This window comes from Zootoca vivipara, chromosome 4, assembly GCF_965207765.1.
Source record: "Zootoca vivipara chromosome 4, rZooViv2.hap1.1, whole genome shotgun sequence".
NCBI classification, from domain to species: Eukaryota; Metazoa; Chordata; class Lepidosauria; order Squamata; family Lacertidae; genus Zootoca; species Zootoca vivipara.
In genome coordinates this window covers 39,916,857-39,935,320 of record NC_142587.1, presented here as the reverse complement: position 1 = coordinate 39,935,320, position 18,464 = coordinate 39,916,857, and the positions used below count along the sequence as shown (strand labels likewise).

Below are 18,464 nucleotides of genomic sequence, written 5' to 3'. Positions count from 1 at the left end.
ATGAATTGCTGCCTGTGAAGCATCCTGAAGAAATGTACAATATCATGACGTTTATAAAACAAAGCCCTTGGGTATGTGTATATATATATATATATATATATATATATATATATATATATATATATATAAAATTTAAAAAGCAATTACAAATACAGTACAAAATCAATTTAAAACAGCAACAGCTAACAACAACAACAAATAATAATAATAATAAAACCCCACCCATCAGTTGAATTCAAATTCAAGACAGATACCAACTGGGACAAGGATTTTAGAAAGCTTGTTGAAAGAGGAACATATTTAACAGGTGCTGAACAGACAGTAGAGGAGGTGTCCATCTGATAGGTAATGGGAGGACGTTCTAAAGGTTAAGTGGCATCACACTCAATGTGATGAAGCAGTGGTCCCCTTCTCATGTTTGGAGAAAATTGACTGCTGCAGAATATAGGCGTGGCCATCTAATGTTTTATCCTCTTAATAACTGCATTGGTCAACATTACCCCGACTGTCTCAGCTGCTTGTTTCCCTGACAACACCAGCAGTCACTTACGGCACAGGCAGAAATGATATGCATTGAAAGCTGACGCTTGTTGGGATTTCTTTACTTGCTCCTTTCAACCTCTTAAGTGCTAAATATGCTGAAGGAATGTGTCCTGGGGATGTTTCTACTCCAAAAGAGTCTGGGATTTCTAAATGCAGCTGTTTGGGATTCTGACAGCCTGGCTGCTTCAACAGGATAGTACTACTGGGATGGTTATTTACCAAGATGTTTGTATCAATGGTGACAACAACTAAGAATTGCTCCTGTGGGGGAAAACGCCAACTCCAAACAGCATACCAACAATACTCCAAATCTCATTCTGGAACATTGAAGCATTTTCATTACCTCTTAAAAATGCAATTGACTACCCATGGCCTGATGTTGAAAAACATTGAATACGCCACTACTGGGATTGCCAAAGGTTTGGTTTTTCCATTTTGTGTTAGAAAAAAAATATTAACAGAGGTATATAAAGAAAGAAACGAGTGACAGGAAAACCAGTTCCATGCAAGGCAAAATGTGATTGAAGTATGGTCTAAACCAGGCATGGCCAAACTTGGCCCTCCAGCTGTTTTGGGACTACAACTCCCATCACCCCTAGCTAACAGGACCAGTGGTCATGGATGATGGGAATTGTAGTCCCAAAAACAGTTGGAGGGCCACATGGAACATGTGTACTCTGTATCCATGGGGCCTCTTTTAAAGGGCTCGCCCTGTATATGGCCATCCAACCTCTGCTTTAAAAACCTCCCAAGAAAGGAGAGTCCACCACCTTTCACAGGGATCTGTTTCCCTGTTGTAAAGCTCTTATTGTCAGAAAGTTCTTCCTGATGTTGCATCAGAATCTCCTTTCTTGTAACTTGAATCCATTAGTCCTAGCCTCCACAGCAAGAAAAAACAAACTCTGTATCCACCATGTGACCTCCATGTGACCACCCTTTAGTTAGTTGGAGGTGGCTATCCTATCTCCTCTCAGTTTCCTCTTTCTCAGGTCAGTTCCCTCAACCACACCTCATAAAGCTTGGTTTCCAGACCCTTGATCATCTTGGTCACCCTCCTCTGTATACCTTCCAGTTTGTCAATATCCTATTTATATTTGTGGTGCCCAGAACTGGACACTACTCCAGATGTGGTCTGGCCAAGGCAGAATAGAATGGGACTATTACTTCTCTTCATTAGGGATTCTATACTTCTTTTGATGCAGCCTAGAATAGCGTTTGCCTTTTTTTGCTGCTGCATCACCTTGTTGCCTGAAGTTAAGCAACTTATATTTGGTCTACTAAGACCACTGGATCCTTTTATATTCGATATAGAAGGATATATGAAATATTTCTGAGATACTCTGGTAACTAACTCTTGATTTGGGTCCTGTTGTGTTTAGATCTCTAATGTTCTAAGTATACTTTAGCACTTTTCTATAACTTGATAAGATTTACTTAGATTAAATTGTATGCATATATATATGCATGTACAGTACTGTATATATTAAATTGTATGCATGTATAAATTATATGCATGCTATTAATGATAGCTGATTAGGGCCAGGTTTTTTTTATATGAGATCCCTCCCTCCCTCTCCCCCCCCTCTCTCTGATATATATAGTTGATCATTACATTTAGTTTTGGTTCCTAAATTTATTTTCCAAGCTGTTTGCTCATTAAATGCTGCTGGTGAAATTGCTGCACATTTTAAAATTGTGGTTCATTAAATCTGCAGAGCTACAAAAATATATTTGCTGAGCTTTCTTGAATTGTGTTTCTGGGTTTTTTTGTTTAAATTCTGTAACATATGGCTATGTTTTTCCCTTTCCAGTGGAGGCGATAGTGGAGTTTGACTACAAGGCTCAGCATGATGATGAGCTGACAATCACTGTCGGTGACATAATCACCAATATCAGAAAAGATGATGGAGGTTGGTGGGAAGGACAGCTTAAAGGCAGAAGAGGTTTGTTCCCTGACAACTTTGTAAGAGTGAGTACAAAGTGAAAACTGTTACTGTTCTTGTGTTGCTGCCCTGTATTCTCTTGTTTCAATGCAGGTTTGCTATCTTGGTGACGTGTATGCGTGCATCTCCAAAATACTTTTGAAGTTTATACAAGACCAGTCGTCATAAAAGACAATTCAAAGGGTCATAGTAGATGTTAAAGGCAGATGGGAGTGACATTCCCACCATCCATTTCCACTGGCTCTTCCCCATTCTCACCCCAGAATTGCACACCTCCAGCTATTTTTGAAGAAACAATAAGCCACCTGAGTGAGTTTGTGTGGGATTCCCTATAGGAAAGGGGCTAAGCACCCAATAGCAGCCCCCCCCCAGGCTGTTTCTATTCCTTCCCCCTTTAAGGGTAAGGAGGTTATATATGCATCTGTACATATTTGGCCCTTACACATGGTGAAATATGTTCAGTCCAGCCAAAATGAAAGTAAGGGCAGCTGGGGAAACTGTTGAATGATTGAAAGGGGAAAGGCCTGCTTGGGATGGGGTTATGCTGTTCCTAAAATATCTTGTTTACAGCTTGGAGGTACTTGTCATACCCAGCTTTATTCCTGAATTTTCAGGTGACAGCTATGATCCAGTTTCAGTGGTGGAATGTTGCAATGCACTTTTCCTGGGTTTGTCTGTGAATAGGGTTTGGAAACTGCAATTGGTAAAAGATACCACTGTGTGACTTAGCTTGGAATTTAAGTCTGAATGGTCACGGTATACTGGTATTGAAAAATTACATTGGTAACCACTATGTTTCTGGACACAATTCAGTCCTAGGCTCTGGATGTAAAATCATATGGAGAGACCTGGTTTTTAGTTCCAGCTTATTCCAAGGCCAGATTTGTTTCTTCAAGAAGCAGGGCCCGAGAAGCTGCATCAGGGCTTTCAAATGCCTTTTCACCAGCTGCCTGTTTAGCTCCCTCTTGTTTTGCTTATTTGTGAAACATCACCTTACCCAGCTTTTCAGCTTGTTTTTAGGCAATTAATTTACATAGATGGTGCTTTAATTTTAATCCTCTTTTAATTACCATGTTGTGCACTGCTCTCTAAGTATTCATTGAAAAGCGATACAGAGATTCTGTAAACCGAATAAATACAGAACGATGCTGCATCACGACTGTTTTCACTGGTTTTAACATTGTGTTTGTTAAATTGTAAGATGACTTGCAAATAAATAGTGTTAGATCAGTGTTGAAAGGAGAAATGGCATCTAAATGGGCTTGGAAGGTTTGCAGTAAATCTGAGAAGACCAAGCAAATTGGCCCAGTTCATTAATAAGTGCAAGTACTTTTGTTGCCTTAGAAATGGCATAGGCATCTAGCCTGTCTGAAGCCATTTGTACTTGCTGTGTTCTTTCTCCTTATTTTCTCCACTGATAGCTACAATAAGAAACAGGATAGGAGGCAGAGAGGCTGGCTGTTTTAACTTGAATCTTTAAATGTGGGTTACTGTTTGTTAGCAATGCAGTTTGAAATTCTAGGAAAGGAGTAACTTAGTACGGTATTTGGAGACATGTGCATAACCTGATGAATGACAGCTGAAAGTGTAGACAAAGTCCATTGAATTGCATTTTATTGAGGTCATGTGAAAGTTCTTTGGTGGCTCATGCAGAAATGCAAGCCACTGCAAGCCACTCATCAAGTAACGAGCACACATGTGTACCTGATCTAAGAATAGCTGTATCGGAAATGGAGAGTGCTGTGTGGATAAACAATTTTGGGAACACTTAAGTGGAACTGCTGTTTCTAAATTCAGTAAATATTTTTTTTCCTAAAAAAGTAACGTGCAACAGTTAGTTTGTGAGTTCTTTGCAATCACGTTTGCAATATGTGAACCTGAACAGCTTTGGAGTAACTGGTACAGTAGTAGCATATTAAATGTTTCCTGTGTATGCTAGCACTGAAGTCATGCTGCCTTTTATTCTTCCAAATACTACTCGAAAATGCTTTATATGGAGGATTGAAAGTATATCTGAAATTCTGGAATGTGTTCTGTGAGAATCCCACTAGAACAGCATCCCACAAATGTTCCAGGTACTTTTGACTAACTTCCGTGAACACGATGCTGGCTGGACCTGATGTGTAAAGTAAAGGTAAAGGTCCCTGACCATCAGGTCCAGTTGTGTCCGACTCTGGGGTTGCGGCGCTCATCTCGCTCTATAGGCCGAGGGAACCGGCGTTTATCCGCAGACAGCTTCCAGGTCATGTGGCCAGCATGACAAACCTGCTTCTGGCGAACCGGAGCAGCGCACGGAAACGCTGTTTACCTTCCCTATGCCCTAAAGACTGGGGAGGGACATGGCTTTCTGAAGGGCTGCAGCAAATGGTAAATACTTCAAGAACAAATACTTTATAGAAGCAAGAGATCAGCATAGTCTCCATGATGATTTTGCAAGGCACTTTGAGGACAACATTGCCTGCCTCCATGCAGGCTTGAGTGCTTCCACTGATACAGTGTTGAAGTATATGATGCACCATGCTGTCCTTTGTGGGACCCATTTCCTTTGTTGATGCCTGGGGATATGAAGAAGATGCTTGCCGCTGTGCAGCCTACTATATGTTTTCTTGGCCCATGACCATCCCGGCTGCTTCATGGTGTGGTGAACACTTTGTTGTGTGATGTGTGTTCCCCGCTGCCTTGATTCTCTTGGATCTCTGTGGCTTTTTGATACCTTTGGTCATGGTATCCCCCCAGGCAGCCTCCACAAGATGTGGATTGGGGGTACTTTTTATTTTATTTTTCTAGTTTCACTGTTTGTTGCAGAGAGTAGACTGGGTGAGTGTGTCTCTGTCTACTCATAGCTCATCTGTAGGGTGCCACAGGGTAAAATGTTCACCCTGGTGTTATTTAATACCTATATGAAGCCAGAGGTGATGTGGGGGGGTCATTAGAAGATTTGGAGCAAGGTGTCATACTAAGCTCTTTTCTTCTGTAGCATCTGAATTAGGAGAAGCCAAGCATATCCTAAACTGTTACCTGAATGCAGTCATGGATTGGACAAAGGCTAATAAAATGTGAATAAATTCTGACATGACATAAAACTTATGAATGGGTGATTCCCAGGTCTGGATGGGGTTGCACTCCCTCTGTAGCAGCAGGTGGATATTTTGGGGTGGTGCTAACTCCCTAGAGCAGGCATCCCCAAACTGCGGCCCTCCAGATGTTTTGGCCTACAACTCCCATGATCCCTAGCTAACAGGACCAGTGGTCGGGGAAGATGGGAATTGTAGTCCAAAACATCTGGAGGGCCGAAGTTTGGGGGTGCCTGCCCTAGAGGCACAGATGACCACACTGGATTGGAGTGCCCATTACCAACTTGTGGTCCAATAAGGGATTGCCCTCATACATTGGTAAACCTCACTATTAGGTTATTGTACTGAGCTGTATGAGGGACTACCCTTTTGTCTGGTTCAGAAGTTGGAGCAAGTGCAAAATGAAGCTGCTTAGGATGGTTAGTGGGACACACAGCACTGGAATTACTCTTCTTTTGTTATGCACACTGTTCAGTTTTTATTTATGAGAAATTGTTGCATTTTTGTTTTCTGTTGTGTGGGGAAACTTTATTGAAAGTTGCATTGTTGTTGTTTTTATCTAAACTGGCTTAGAGATTTATTTATTTTAAGGTGGCAGTAAATTTACCAAACTGAAGATTGAGCTTTGTTGTGTGCTGGCAGATTTAAAAATGAAGAGTAATGGAAACAGCACAGATACATGCATGCACATAATACTAGATTCTAATCTAGCTTTGAGTGACTGAAAACAGATGTAGGCTATTTAATTTTCCAACTTTCTCTTTTAGGATTTACTTGTTTGTTGTTAAGATGGTGTAGTGGTGCTGGGGGATTAAAGTGGGGGGTGTACACTACTAAGTTAGCCATAATTCAGCTGCATAGCAATGATTGTACAGGAAGATACTGAATTATGCTAATGAAAATGGTCTCTTTTGGATGTTCTGCTTTGTAGATAACCTTCTTGTGAACTAACACTACAGAAATAGTAGCTTCTGCATTTTATTCTTAAGTCTTTAATTTGAATATGGACAAGCCAAAAAGTGAAATTGTGGTAAGGAAGAAGGCTCAGAATTTAGTGGTAAGGCCTTCATTTCTAAAATATCCTTGCGAGAATTTCCAGTAGACAAAAGAGGAAGAAGTAAGCTTTTCAAATGCACATGGGGAGAGAATTAAGTTTATCAGATAGTTGCCCTTTAACAAGCTTTTGCTGAATAAGCAAATAATTTTTTTATAAGATTTGAGGATAATAGTCTTTCCAATAAGTACTAATACATGTTGGGGTAGTTTGTTTTTGTTACAAAGAAACACACACACATGTTGCACTCCTCATTCAAGTGTTCTTTTCCTCTAACAATTGTATTTGACTATGCAGCTGCAGAGATGAGAAGATTTTGCTGATAGTATATGTGGAGAAATATAAAGCAGGAAACTGAGGTGACAAACCAGTACTTGTTGATTTTAATTTGCGTTTGCAAATGTATCTGATGCGATTGTGGATAGCTGGTAAAATGTATGCTCCATCAGTGACCTTATTTCTCTCTGAATGTTCTCTCACCTTCAAACAGCCTGTAGAGTAGGGTGATAGCCTCACCAGATGCAGCTTCTGAGCTACTGAATGAATGTGCTGCAGGATCTCAGCTGTTTCCGCTGGTTGATGCACAATACTGGCAACATTTTTGCAGATGTGGCTGCAGGTGGTTAGTGTGCTGTGAATCATGGCATTAGTACCTATAATCATGTCAGTTTCTTGGCTGTAGTGGCAGATGTCTAAATAGACCATTGAACTTCCATTTAAACCCACTGCATGTTAGCAAAACTGAAAGGTTTTTAGTTATGTTTCCTTGCCAGCAGGCTAAATGAGTGGAGCTGAGCAGCTGCATCTCTTTTGGTCAAGAAAGCAAGAGAGACCTCTTTTCCCATAAAGCCTTTCTATTGTGTACAGTGATACACAGGCCGAAATTACCGGAGGGATTCATGAACTGCACATAGAATTAAAGACTCTAATTGTAGGTGGTCCTTTCAAATTGCATAGTTATTACCACACACAGATATAGAGCTTGTTAACAGTGGGTTGGCTGACACTTGCCATTTCATCCTTCTTGATACCAGTGTAGCAAACCTGTTATTGTAAAGCATAGTATTCACTCCTTTTCTCAACAAATGCACACCTTGAGAGTTGGCGCCTTGTCCTTTTGCAAGTTAATATCAGTAATGGCTCTTCTCTGAGGTTGTCTATAATTGGAGAGAAAGTGCAAGCATCCAGATTTCTCCACAATTCAGTTGGGTAGGTAGCATAAGAAGTAAATTGCCAGAGATTAAACATCAGTTAGCCATTGTGACTAAGGCAGGGTATAATACTGGCTCCTCTGCTGTAGGTGAAATAAGTTGCATCTTTTCCCTTTATGACCAATTTGAAAGGTCTCTGACTGAAAGGTCAGCTATCAGCAACGTCTGACGTTTTGGAATTTGGAAAACGCAATGTGAGATCTCGATCCAAGAAGCTGCTCTTAGAAAGGGTATAGTGAAGCTTGGTGGGCTGGAAGACAAACTGAGAAGACGCTTAAATGTAATATACCTGGAAGTATAAAACAAATCGAACGAATTCTTTCAGGGTAATGCACTGCAGGTGTTGTCCTCACTTTTATTTACACCTACACAGTCATAAAAACTAATCGTTCCGCAGTCTTCAAATGCAATTGATTGGGAGTAAACCCTATTGAACACATTGGTACTTCCTTCTGGGTGTTCCACTGTTGGTGAGTTATATTAAGGGGCTGGATGCTGATGAATGTTCTGAATGTCACACTATGACTAGGAAGAGAAAATGTTCCTGATTGATTATTGCCCTTAAATCCTCTTATGGTTTGCTTTATTCTTTCCACAGGGGAGAGAGAGAGAGAGAGAGAGAGAGAGAGAGAGAGTATAAATAATGTTTATATATAAACATTTTTCTTTCTTTGATATGATGTCAATGTGTATAAATAGGAAACAGAAGAGAGTGAATGTAAAGCAGATAAGTGGTAAATATTGTTTACGTGGTATAGAAAGAAGCATTTAAATTTTGCTGAATTTCAGCTTAAGCCCTAATGAAATAAAAAATTCAACTTTGTTATTGTCTAAAGATTGATTGAATGGCAATGCAACCATAGCTGCCAAGTTTTCCCTTTTCTCGCGAGGAAGCCTATTCAGCATAAGGGAAAATCCCTTTAAAAAAGGGATAACTTGGCAGCTATGAATGCAACAATGTATTGATAATAACTTGAACCGACATTAAGTACTTTATTTCCCTTAACTTAAATGCAATTAATATTATTTAGTCTGTTTCAGAAATGCCATTAGATAAAAATTTTAGAATCTGGTTGGAAGCTCAGTTTGGTTTTTTATGTTTTGATTCTGTTTTTTGCATGCACAATTTACATATGCAGCTCTCTTGGGATTTGGGGGATGTGGGAAAAGGAAGGGCAGATACTTGCCTTTTGATCCATTCTATTCTTGGCTTTCTCCATTGAGGCAAAATATGCATTTCCTTGGGGCTTGGAATGCTGCCGGAATGCATTTTGCAATGCATTTCAAAAAGAAAAAAGAAAAAGAAAAAAGAATTTGTTGCTTTCTTTATTTTAGACCTGCCCTATCCCGAAGGGTCAACATTTATCTACAAAGTGACTACACCAACACGTCTTCTCCACAAAGCAGGGTTCAGCTTCCCCAGGGCAAAACACATTTATTTCTTTATTTAGGACATTGTCTAGATTTTATTCAGTGAGTTCCTCTTTAGGCTGCTGTTTCTACAAGTAAAGAGGTGCCACAATATCTGCCTGTGGTTCTGCTCAGATATGTAGCAAGTTCTTTGCTACAGAGAGAATTCCGACCTGTTCTGAAATAGTTGTATAGACTAGCTGCACATGTGGCATGTCTCAGAAAATTAATCTGCAAAGTTGAGCCAAGTATGTTGTCACACAGGAAATGCAGTTTCAGGACTGAGTCAGATTGTTCAGCAGTAGTGCTGAAAAACATTTGGACAGTGTGGTCATAATTTAGCTCAGCTATATGTAGTTTGTACTTTGGGAAGCAATATGTCTGCTCTGTTTACAGAAATCAATGTAGTCTTGATAGTTAAAACAGTTTTTGTGCTTGTATAAGACATCCCTGATAAAAGAACAGGCTGAGGATGTAGAATGTTGGTGGTGACACTTGAGATCTCTTGTGGTGCAGAGGCCATGTTTAGGCAGTTGTCTATCACAAACCATGGTTTGTGAGGTTGCAGATGACAGCCCTGACTGTGTGCTTTTACTCCTCCCATCTCCATTTCATGTGCCAACTTTGGACTCCAATGTCATGTAAACCAAAGAGGGCTGGAATCACCTGTGAGTCATATTTTCAGCTTGTCTGAGAAGCAGAAGAGATGTCAGTTGCAAACGTGAATGCTTAAGAGGATCATATCTGAAGAACAGGGGTATCTACAACCCAGTAAATGAGAAATGTTTATGTAGTTTTCTCAGTTTCAAAAAAGAATATGCAACAATAACAGTGGTGCTAGCCCATACAACATGTGGAAATATACTTTAATCATCTGATTAATTTACAAACTGGGCAGTGCTTGGAGATTCATTCCCCGTGTTTGCATTTATGGGATTGTTGTCTATCACATGACAGTGTATGTTTACATTCCATAGAGTGGGAAGTGACAAAGACAGGATGTTTCTGTTACTATTTTTCCTGAAGTAGGACTATTGTCCTTTGTTCTTTCTCTTTGCTGTCTGATGCGCGAGAAAGAAGGAGCCATGTTGTAGTGCTCCGTGTGTGTTTATATGTAAATAGACGTAGATTAGCCAAATGCTGAGTTGCTGAGGTCTGTTACGCGACTGCGCAAACTCTGTGGATCCGTAAGTGTGCTGATGTCAGTTGGCATCAGTCGCTGTGATGTTCAGGCTGGAGAAAGCTTTTGAAGCTCCTGAACGATCTACTAGGAGGGAGAGAACATGCCAGTTGGGCATGTGTCTCTGCCAGGGTCCTACTCACGAGTAAGAGAGCCTAACAATCATTACATTTGCTGGTTGTAGCTTTAATCCCAGAATATTATTCTGCCCATCAATAGTTCAAATAACTTGGATGAAAAGGGGCGGTAATCATAATGTTTCCGCTTAAAAGTTATTTCATTCATTACTGTTTTAATTGATGGTGTTGGTTATTTTGTATAAGATTAATTCCAAAATTGTTTTCTCCCCCCACCCCCATGCTTGTTCATTCACTAGACATCAGGGATGGGGTGGAAAACTCAACACACTTCAGACTGGAAAATCAGTTTTGCTTTCACACCCCTACATGCAAAGCAACGTCACATTTTTATTTGAGCTCTGGAATATTTGAATACTACCAAGTATCTGGTGCATCATTACATAAAAATGTCCACACAGTAGTCAGGTGCAGAGCACACGTTGAAGATGAATTACATGCAGGTGTTCTAAATTTTGTTAAAGGTAAACTAAATAAATAACGATTTTATCTAAATGGCAGCAATCTCTAATAGTTGTGTTTGTTTTTTTTTTTTTTAAGTAATACGCTTCACTGTATCCACTGAGGACCATCACTGCAAGGGAGTTGCTTTTTATTAATGAAAGAAAGGCCCAGATGAATGAAAATGCTGCAGCCTTTAGTGTTTGCAGCATCTAACTGTGATTGTGGGCTTACAGCCATCTTGTCATCACACTCTGCTCTTTAAATCAGCAGCTGCATTGTAGCACTGCACTAATTGCTCATAAGAGAATGAAGAGCCTCTTTTATAGAGATCGTGATTGGTCATTGAGAGCCCAGCTGGTACCCTCCTTCTCGTTTATAAAAGACAGCTATGTGCTCCGTAGCTCTTTCAGTCTTCTACATTGACTAGTGCCTGGCATTTCTAGTATAATCTTATTGTTCCAAAAGTTTCTGGAATACTCCTTTCTGTGTGATTTAGGGTCTCCCCCTCCCTTTGTTCTGAGAATATTTTTTTGGTGGCAGATCAACAATCCAGCTATCAGAATGTCATGTGTCAAACACCAACAGGTACCTGGCTCTTTTTTTGCTGTCGCCTAACAGGAAAAACAAAACCCGCCAGCTTCTTAATAGTTGCTTGTTTAATGATTCTCTTGTAATGCTAGCTCTGTTTTCTCTTTCATTTTGTCTGAACCTTTCATTTTAATTTCTTCAATGATGTCTCAAGTGCTTTATTGGAAAAGGCACACCTTGTGGTAGTGGAGCCTTGAATGAGCATCCCTCGGTATAAACTATGTGCATACAGTTTATATTTTACAGTCTCTATTGCTAATGATTATTAACTTTTATAAGACCCTTTCTACTGTAACAAAAGCCTCAAATAGTTTCCATAGGAACAAGGTCATAATTGAAAGAAAAACATTTGATTGAAAGAACCAGAATGATAGACATAAAAATTATAATCCTTGCAGAGCTTTAGATGCCTCTTTAGAATGATTAGAATAATTTGGCTGCCAAGTTGATCAAATTCAAAAGACTAAGCTTCTCCTTTTGTCATTTATGTAAAGCTGTGCAAATAGAACTACTTCTTTTACTGAATGAGGCCTTTCTAAGTTGGGTGTGTGTGCTCTATTTCTTTTCCCCATAGGAGTAAGTCATCCTTATTTTCTCTAGGACCAAAACCTTACTAATGTGTATCAATTTGAAATGAATGTTATAATGTGGCCCCATTAAAGCAATTCATTTGTGCTATGTTATCCAACCAGCAGCTCTCTCATTTAATCTTGGGTATGTTTAAATATTTACAACCCCAAATCTCTTTCAGATAATTCTCTTTAACAATAATGTCAGAAGTATATACTCCCCAGGCCAAGAGTGCTTTCTATGTATAATTTGTTGGACAAACATGTGAACACTTAAACTAGGAATGTGCCAGGCAGGCTAAAATAAAAATAGGACCTTCAATTCAGATTCCATTAGCCCATGGTACATATATAGCAAACTCCTTCCACCCTCATATAACTCTGATAACTCTGATTGCTAAGATTTTTTTATAAACAGAAAACATTAATTTTATGAATTAGATATTGGCATGAACTAGGAAGAAACTACATTTTAAACTTTATTCTGAAATATATATATATACACACACACAGTATATCCTTTGTCATCTAATGTTCACTTTTGTTTGGAACAATCGCTTTATAGCCGGAAGTACTGTGTTTTCCTGAATACGTGATTATCAGGCAGGCTCTGTTGCTGCTTGTTGCAGAAACAGCTTGTTGGCTTCCACATTGTCACTGTAAAGATGTGGAAGGAAATGCGTATCTTTCTGCCAACATATAGTAGCAGATGTTGAAGAAACTGTACTGTTCTAGTGAGGAAATGAATAAAGTTGAAAGGAAGGGAGAATGAATGTGCTGTTGTTGTGTGTGTCAAAATGCTGTTATTTAAATATTCTTATTGGTTGGTTATTTTGTGGTGGGGAGGTGGGAATGTTCTTCAGCCCTGTCTGCAAATTGTTGACATTAGCTATCCATGGACTAGGTGAGAGGTCAAATGCAGCCCCCCAGTCTTCTTGTACCTGGCCCTTGGGGCTCTCCCCAGGTCACTTCCCTCACCAGCCTTACTTAATATGCTCGTTGATTGTTTTTGCCTGGCTGGAATGTGTTCGTGAACTTTGGTAATGCATTTTGGTTGCCTGGATGGAAGATAGAGACGTGTGCATGTAGAGAAACCAACCTGCCATACAAAAGTAAATGTGCATTGGTTGCTTTGCCCAATCTTGCCTCTGTCTCTGTCCACTCCAGCATGTAGCTCACAGAAGGTTGCCCAGATGGGAAAGGTAGCCCATGGTCTGAAAAAGATTTCCCACCCTGGGACTAGCTAGAATAAGTCTAGCAGGTATGGCAGTAGCTCTACGCAGTGTGATTCATGACTAGCTGTATTGCAGGGTCTGCTGCTGTGATCCCGTGCCCACATTTCTTCATCTGAAGATGAACACTGTTCTCAATTATTATGCTGTCATTTCAGCATCTTCACTGGCTCGGCTCTCACCCAGGGGCGTGTTTTAGTTGAGAAACAGGTTGTGGTGGAGGCTGTAGTGTCTTTAAGAAGTGTGGTTTAATTACACATATTTACACCTGAGTTTAGATGAAAAGGGGTGCAGATCTTAAACCAGGCATGTCAAACCTGCGGCCCTCCAGATGTTTTGGCCTACAACTCCCATGATCCCTAGCTAGCAGGACCAGTGGTTGGGGAAGATGGGAATTGTAGTCCAAAACATCTGGAGGGCCGCAGGTTTGACATGCCTGTCTTAAACCATTGCCATCTCAAGAGCAGCTTGCTCTTCATAGCAGCCCAGCATTGCAGACAGAGCCATCCTAAGCACTATCCCTTTGCTCCTGCTTTCCAGCTTAGTTCTAATGGCCGCTGTTACATTTTCCCTGTGACATCACACTCAGAACCTTGGCAATTTCCCCATTGCCTTCCAAACTACCCAGCCAGTTGCTGGCTGGCACACAATCTTAGTTAAGCTGATCGCTTCTCTCCCTGTCTCTTGTTCGGTTAATCACTTCCTGGTGGCCCCTCTGTCAAGTGGCTTCCTGGTCCCAGAGAACGGGACTCACCAATATTTTAGCATTTTGCTAATTCCAAGGTCTGGCTCCAAGCATTTATTAAATTGGAGAACTTTTGGGTATTTCCCCCCCCCCCCAGTTTATAACAATAGCACCAACAATAGGTTAGTTTAAATTTTAAAATGGCTTAAATTCATAATTGGAGTTGGATAATAATAATAATAATAATAATAATAATAATAATAATAATTTATTTATACCCCGCCCATCTGGCCGGGTTCCCCCAGCCATTCTGGGCGGCTTCCAACAAAACAGAAATTCTAAAATACAGAAATCCATCAAACATTAAAATACAGAAATCCATCAATCATTAAAAGCTTCCCTAAACAGGGCTTCCTTGAGATGCCTTCTAAAGGTCTGGTAATTGTTGTTCTCTTTGACCTCTAGTGGGAGGGCATTCCACAGGGTGGGTGCCACTACCGAGAAGGCCCTCTGCCTGGTTCCCTGTAACTTGGCTTCTCGTAGTGAGGGAACCGCCAGAAGGCCCTCGGAGCTGGACCTCAGTGTCCGGGCAGAACAATGGGGGTGGAGACGCTCCTTCAGGTATACCGGACCGAGGCCGTTTAGGGCTTTAAAGGTCAACACCAACACTTTGAATTGTGCTCGGAAACGTACTGGGAGCCAATGTAGGTCTTTCAGGACTGGTGTTATGTGGTCTCGGCGGCCGCTCCCAGTCACCAGTCTAGCTTTATTGCACTCTGGTATATAATCTGATTCAAGCGCTGAAAACTAGCATACTGTAGAAAGACACACACACACACAAATAAAAAATGAGAGTATATCGTGAATGGTTGCAATGCTGCCACAGGTATTTGGTCTCCTGCAACATGGTATGGGATTCTCAGACACAGCACAGTTCTTTTTGAATCACAAAGAAAATACTCAAGAGTTCTTAAATACCTTCTATGTATCTTGAGTCCAATAAACGTGTTTCATTAATACACTTTTGAAAAGGACCTAGTCTTGCTGACTGCTGACTATCATGAAGTATTTGCTACAATTGCGAGTAAGCTTTTATCTGAAACGGAGCCAGAAACATAACCGATTGACCTAAAATCCCCAGCTTTTGTTTGAAACGCCTTCATTCATATCAGTACAATGCTTAGCACAAGAACCAGAAGGAAACTAACACTTCCCCCTTGAAGTGATTCTCATCCCCTGAGAACCAAACTTGAGTTCAGTGGGGGCAGATAAGGGAGATTTTTTATGGTTTCCCCTTATTAAAATGCTTAGTCCAGAGCCTAATAAATATTTTCAATTCATACACATTCTGAATAATGTTCTTCCAGCCCACTTTTGTGTCGCCCTCTTCTCCCACATAGATGCTTCCCCTCCCCCCCCAATAATTATGTTGTCCAAATGTGTGAACTATGGTTTACACTTGCCTGCAAACCAGAAGCAAATCCTGATGTGCCAGGCAGCAAGTACAAACCATAGCTTGCCTGTTTATATGAAGCAGCAATTTGTGGTTTTCTTTTAAAAACAACAACAGAAATAGAAATAAAATAGCCACGCATGATTGGAAGGTCAACAAGGGAGCACATGATCCAAAAGCTGATCCGTGCTTGTACTCTTAACATTTTGGACTGCTGGGTCTGGACTTATGGGGACAAAGGTCCCTCTGCCTCTCCACCTTAGTCGAGGAGGAGGCCTGGTCATAATTCCAAGCCATGGTTTACTACTTAGATAGCTACACAGTCCCATAATCTATACCTGAGTAAACATGCACCCTGTGGAAAAGTTAAAGTGCATCTTACATTGCTTTCACTTAAGCAATTGCAGCTTTGAGACACTGCCAGAGCTCTCTCACTGCGTTCCCAAAGTTGCATAACTGAAGCAACTTGCTTACTAGGCTCTGGGAAGGTTGTGGGAAGGCCCTATGAAGCTCCTGCAACCTTTCCAGAACCGAGTAAGCAGCCCTCCACCTTAGGGGAGGGCAGTTCTGGCCGTTCCTGGCTTTAGGCCAGGGACGTACCCAGGATCAAAACTGGCGGGGGGGAAGCCATGGGGACCATGCCAGGGGATTGCCGGATGCGCTCGCTGCTCTCCGGTAACCTCCTTGCCTCTCTTCCCAGCGGCGGAGAGGAGGAGTGAGAAGAGGCGCTTTGGCCGCCTCTCTGGAACGCTGGCTGCGCGCACGCACGCTCGCTGATTGGGCGAAGGAGTGCTTCTCCCAAAAACTGGCCCCTCTCCACGGGCAGAAGAGGAGCTGGCACCCCGCTCCAGGTGTGAGGGGCGCGGGAGGCACCGGGCCAGTGGAGCGGAGCTGCTTTGTGCTCACGGCGGCGACGACAAAGCGCAGCGTTGAGGGAAACACACCTGCCTTCTCTCCGTGAAATTCGCTGGCAAAACTCCCCCCCCAATCCGTCACGCGTTTACAAGAGCTCAAGCGGCTCCCTCTGAGGATTCCCTTTCCCTTCTGGGCAGCTGTGTCGCCAGCGGGATGCCTGCCTTCCTCGCTCGGCTGCTGCCTGTTTCATCACTTTATAACCATTTAATTTTTTGCTTCTGGGGGGGCAGTTGCCCCCCTGCCCCATGCTGGGTTCGCCCATGCTTTAGGCAGTTTTGCATTTATGTGTGGCCCCCTGGAACCAAATCCCCAGTAGTATGCAAGTTACCTGTATATGCAAATTAGCAATGAATAACACTTAATGCACTGATTAACATGAAGTTTTTGACATGCAGTAGCATTTTGGCTTTTTTGCTTCTGCTTTGTGGAGCAGTTGTGGACCTGCAGGCACATTTGGAATACTGAAGAGCAAAGATTTATGCAGAGGTAGAGTGGGTAGATTCTGGTATTTTTCCATTGTGCAGTGACTTCTGCTTGTTACCCCACTGTGTTCCCAGCAAGCAGAACTTTTGCTCCTTTATTGAAAGCATAGCGACACCTGAGTTTAAACACATGTTGTACCATATCATTAAGGAAATGTTCCACAAGCATTTTCCCATACGGTAACTACAAAGTATATGGTAAGATGGGAAAATATAGTTATTATGAATTGCCTATGGATGAAAATGATTACAAACAAACAAAGGTAAGGATGCTATGGTAATAGATAACATCACTGTTTTTCTGTTTTGCAGAAAATGTACGGTAAGGGTATACAGTAAATGTAAAAGATTTCCAGCACATTTGCATTAGTTTTTGATTCTATATACACAATCTAGTATTCCTCTGACCTTATCTATATATACAAATGTTTTGGGTAGACCACAGAGCAAGTATGGGTTGACTTCAGTCTTACACAATCTGCTTCTTGATGTTTTCACCTGGAATCCCCACAATGAATTGCTTCAATCTAAATTTGCAAAGCATGAATGCCTACTAAGAGACTGGACAGTTAAAGCTACTACAGTTAAATCTACTACCAAGAAACCTACAGTTAAAGCTAGAATTAAGTGACCTCCAGTCTGTTCTCAGGAAGGCAAAAGTAGCTTAATGGAATGGACTAGGCGAGCTTTCCAAACTATGTGTCAGAACACGTTAGTGTGTCAGCTGCAGTGTGTTGGTGTGTTGTGTGAATGCTCCCCACACTTCTCCCGGGGCTGAAAAGGGGTTAGTTTAACCTCTGGTTTCCTAGTAAAACTGAATTACTGTGATGCAAAATGATGCATGTCTAAAAAGTATGTCACCAACATGAAAAGTTTGGAAAGCTCGGGAATAGACTGTAATCCTCCAAGTCCAGCATGTGCTAGGTAGTACAGTGCAATGCCTACAAACCTTTTGTCCATCTCAAGACTAAACATCAGTCAGAAGCCGTTGCTGAAAGTTGTCCTATATTTTATTATGGACTTTTTTGTGGGGGGGGAGTGGATATTACATAAGATTGTCATAGGGAATGGGGAGGCCAAAAAGCTCTGCTGCATATGCAGAAAATTGCTGCTTGGCATTTAGGATCCTGCTTGATGTGATATGAGATAATTCTAAAATATGCAGTTTTGACTGTGAACTTTCTTTGTTTGCATGTTAATTTAGTGACCTTTCTTTGCAGAATGTTTTCATTTAATTAGTAGAGTAATTTCTGTAAGATTAACATACAACATAGGGTGAAAACATAACGCAGGCTGAGATTTGTGGAAAGCAGTAGGAAGGGATTTCTGAATTGGGATAAGCTGAAAGTCTAAGACAGTGAAAGTTGTTAATGTCACCCTTGATCAATGAGCAGACAGAATCCTGACCTGCACTTTAAAATCCAATTAAGCAGTCTGCATATCATTGCAAATACTGATAAGTTGTTGGGGCTCTTTTCTGTGTGGAAAACTAAAGTTGCCTTTACGTAAGTAGCATTGTGCCTGTGCTCTGTAGTGACAATATA

General features: G+C 41.1%; 1 protein-coding gene across 4 annotated transcripts in view; it reads left to right on the top strand.

Annotated features, from left to right (window-relative positions):
• SH3KBP1 (SH3 domain containing kinase binding protein 1) overlaps nt 1-18,464 on the top strand; it is a 139,078-nt gene that overhangs the window by 20,064 nt on the left and 100,550 nt on the right. For 2 of the 4 annotated variants that reach the window (XM_035116820.3, XM_035116819.3), the window contains exon 2: nt 2,355-2,512. In XM_035116820.3, the coding sequence (XP_034972711.3) occupies nt 2,355-2,512 (158 nt within the window). The remainder of the gene's footprint in view (nt 1-2,354; nt 2,513-18,464) is intronic. The other 2 variants (XM_088667790.1, XM_035116821.3) reach the window with 1 other exon arrangement.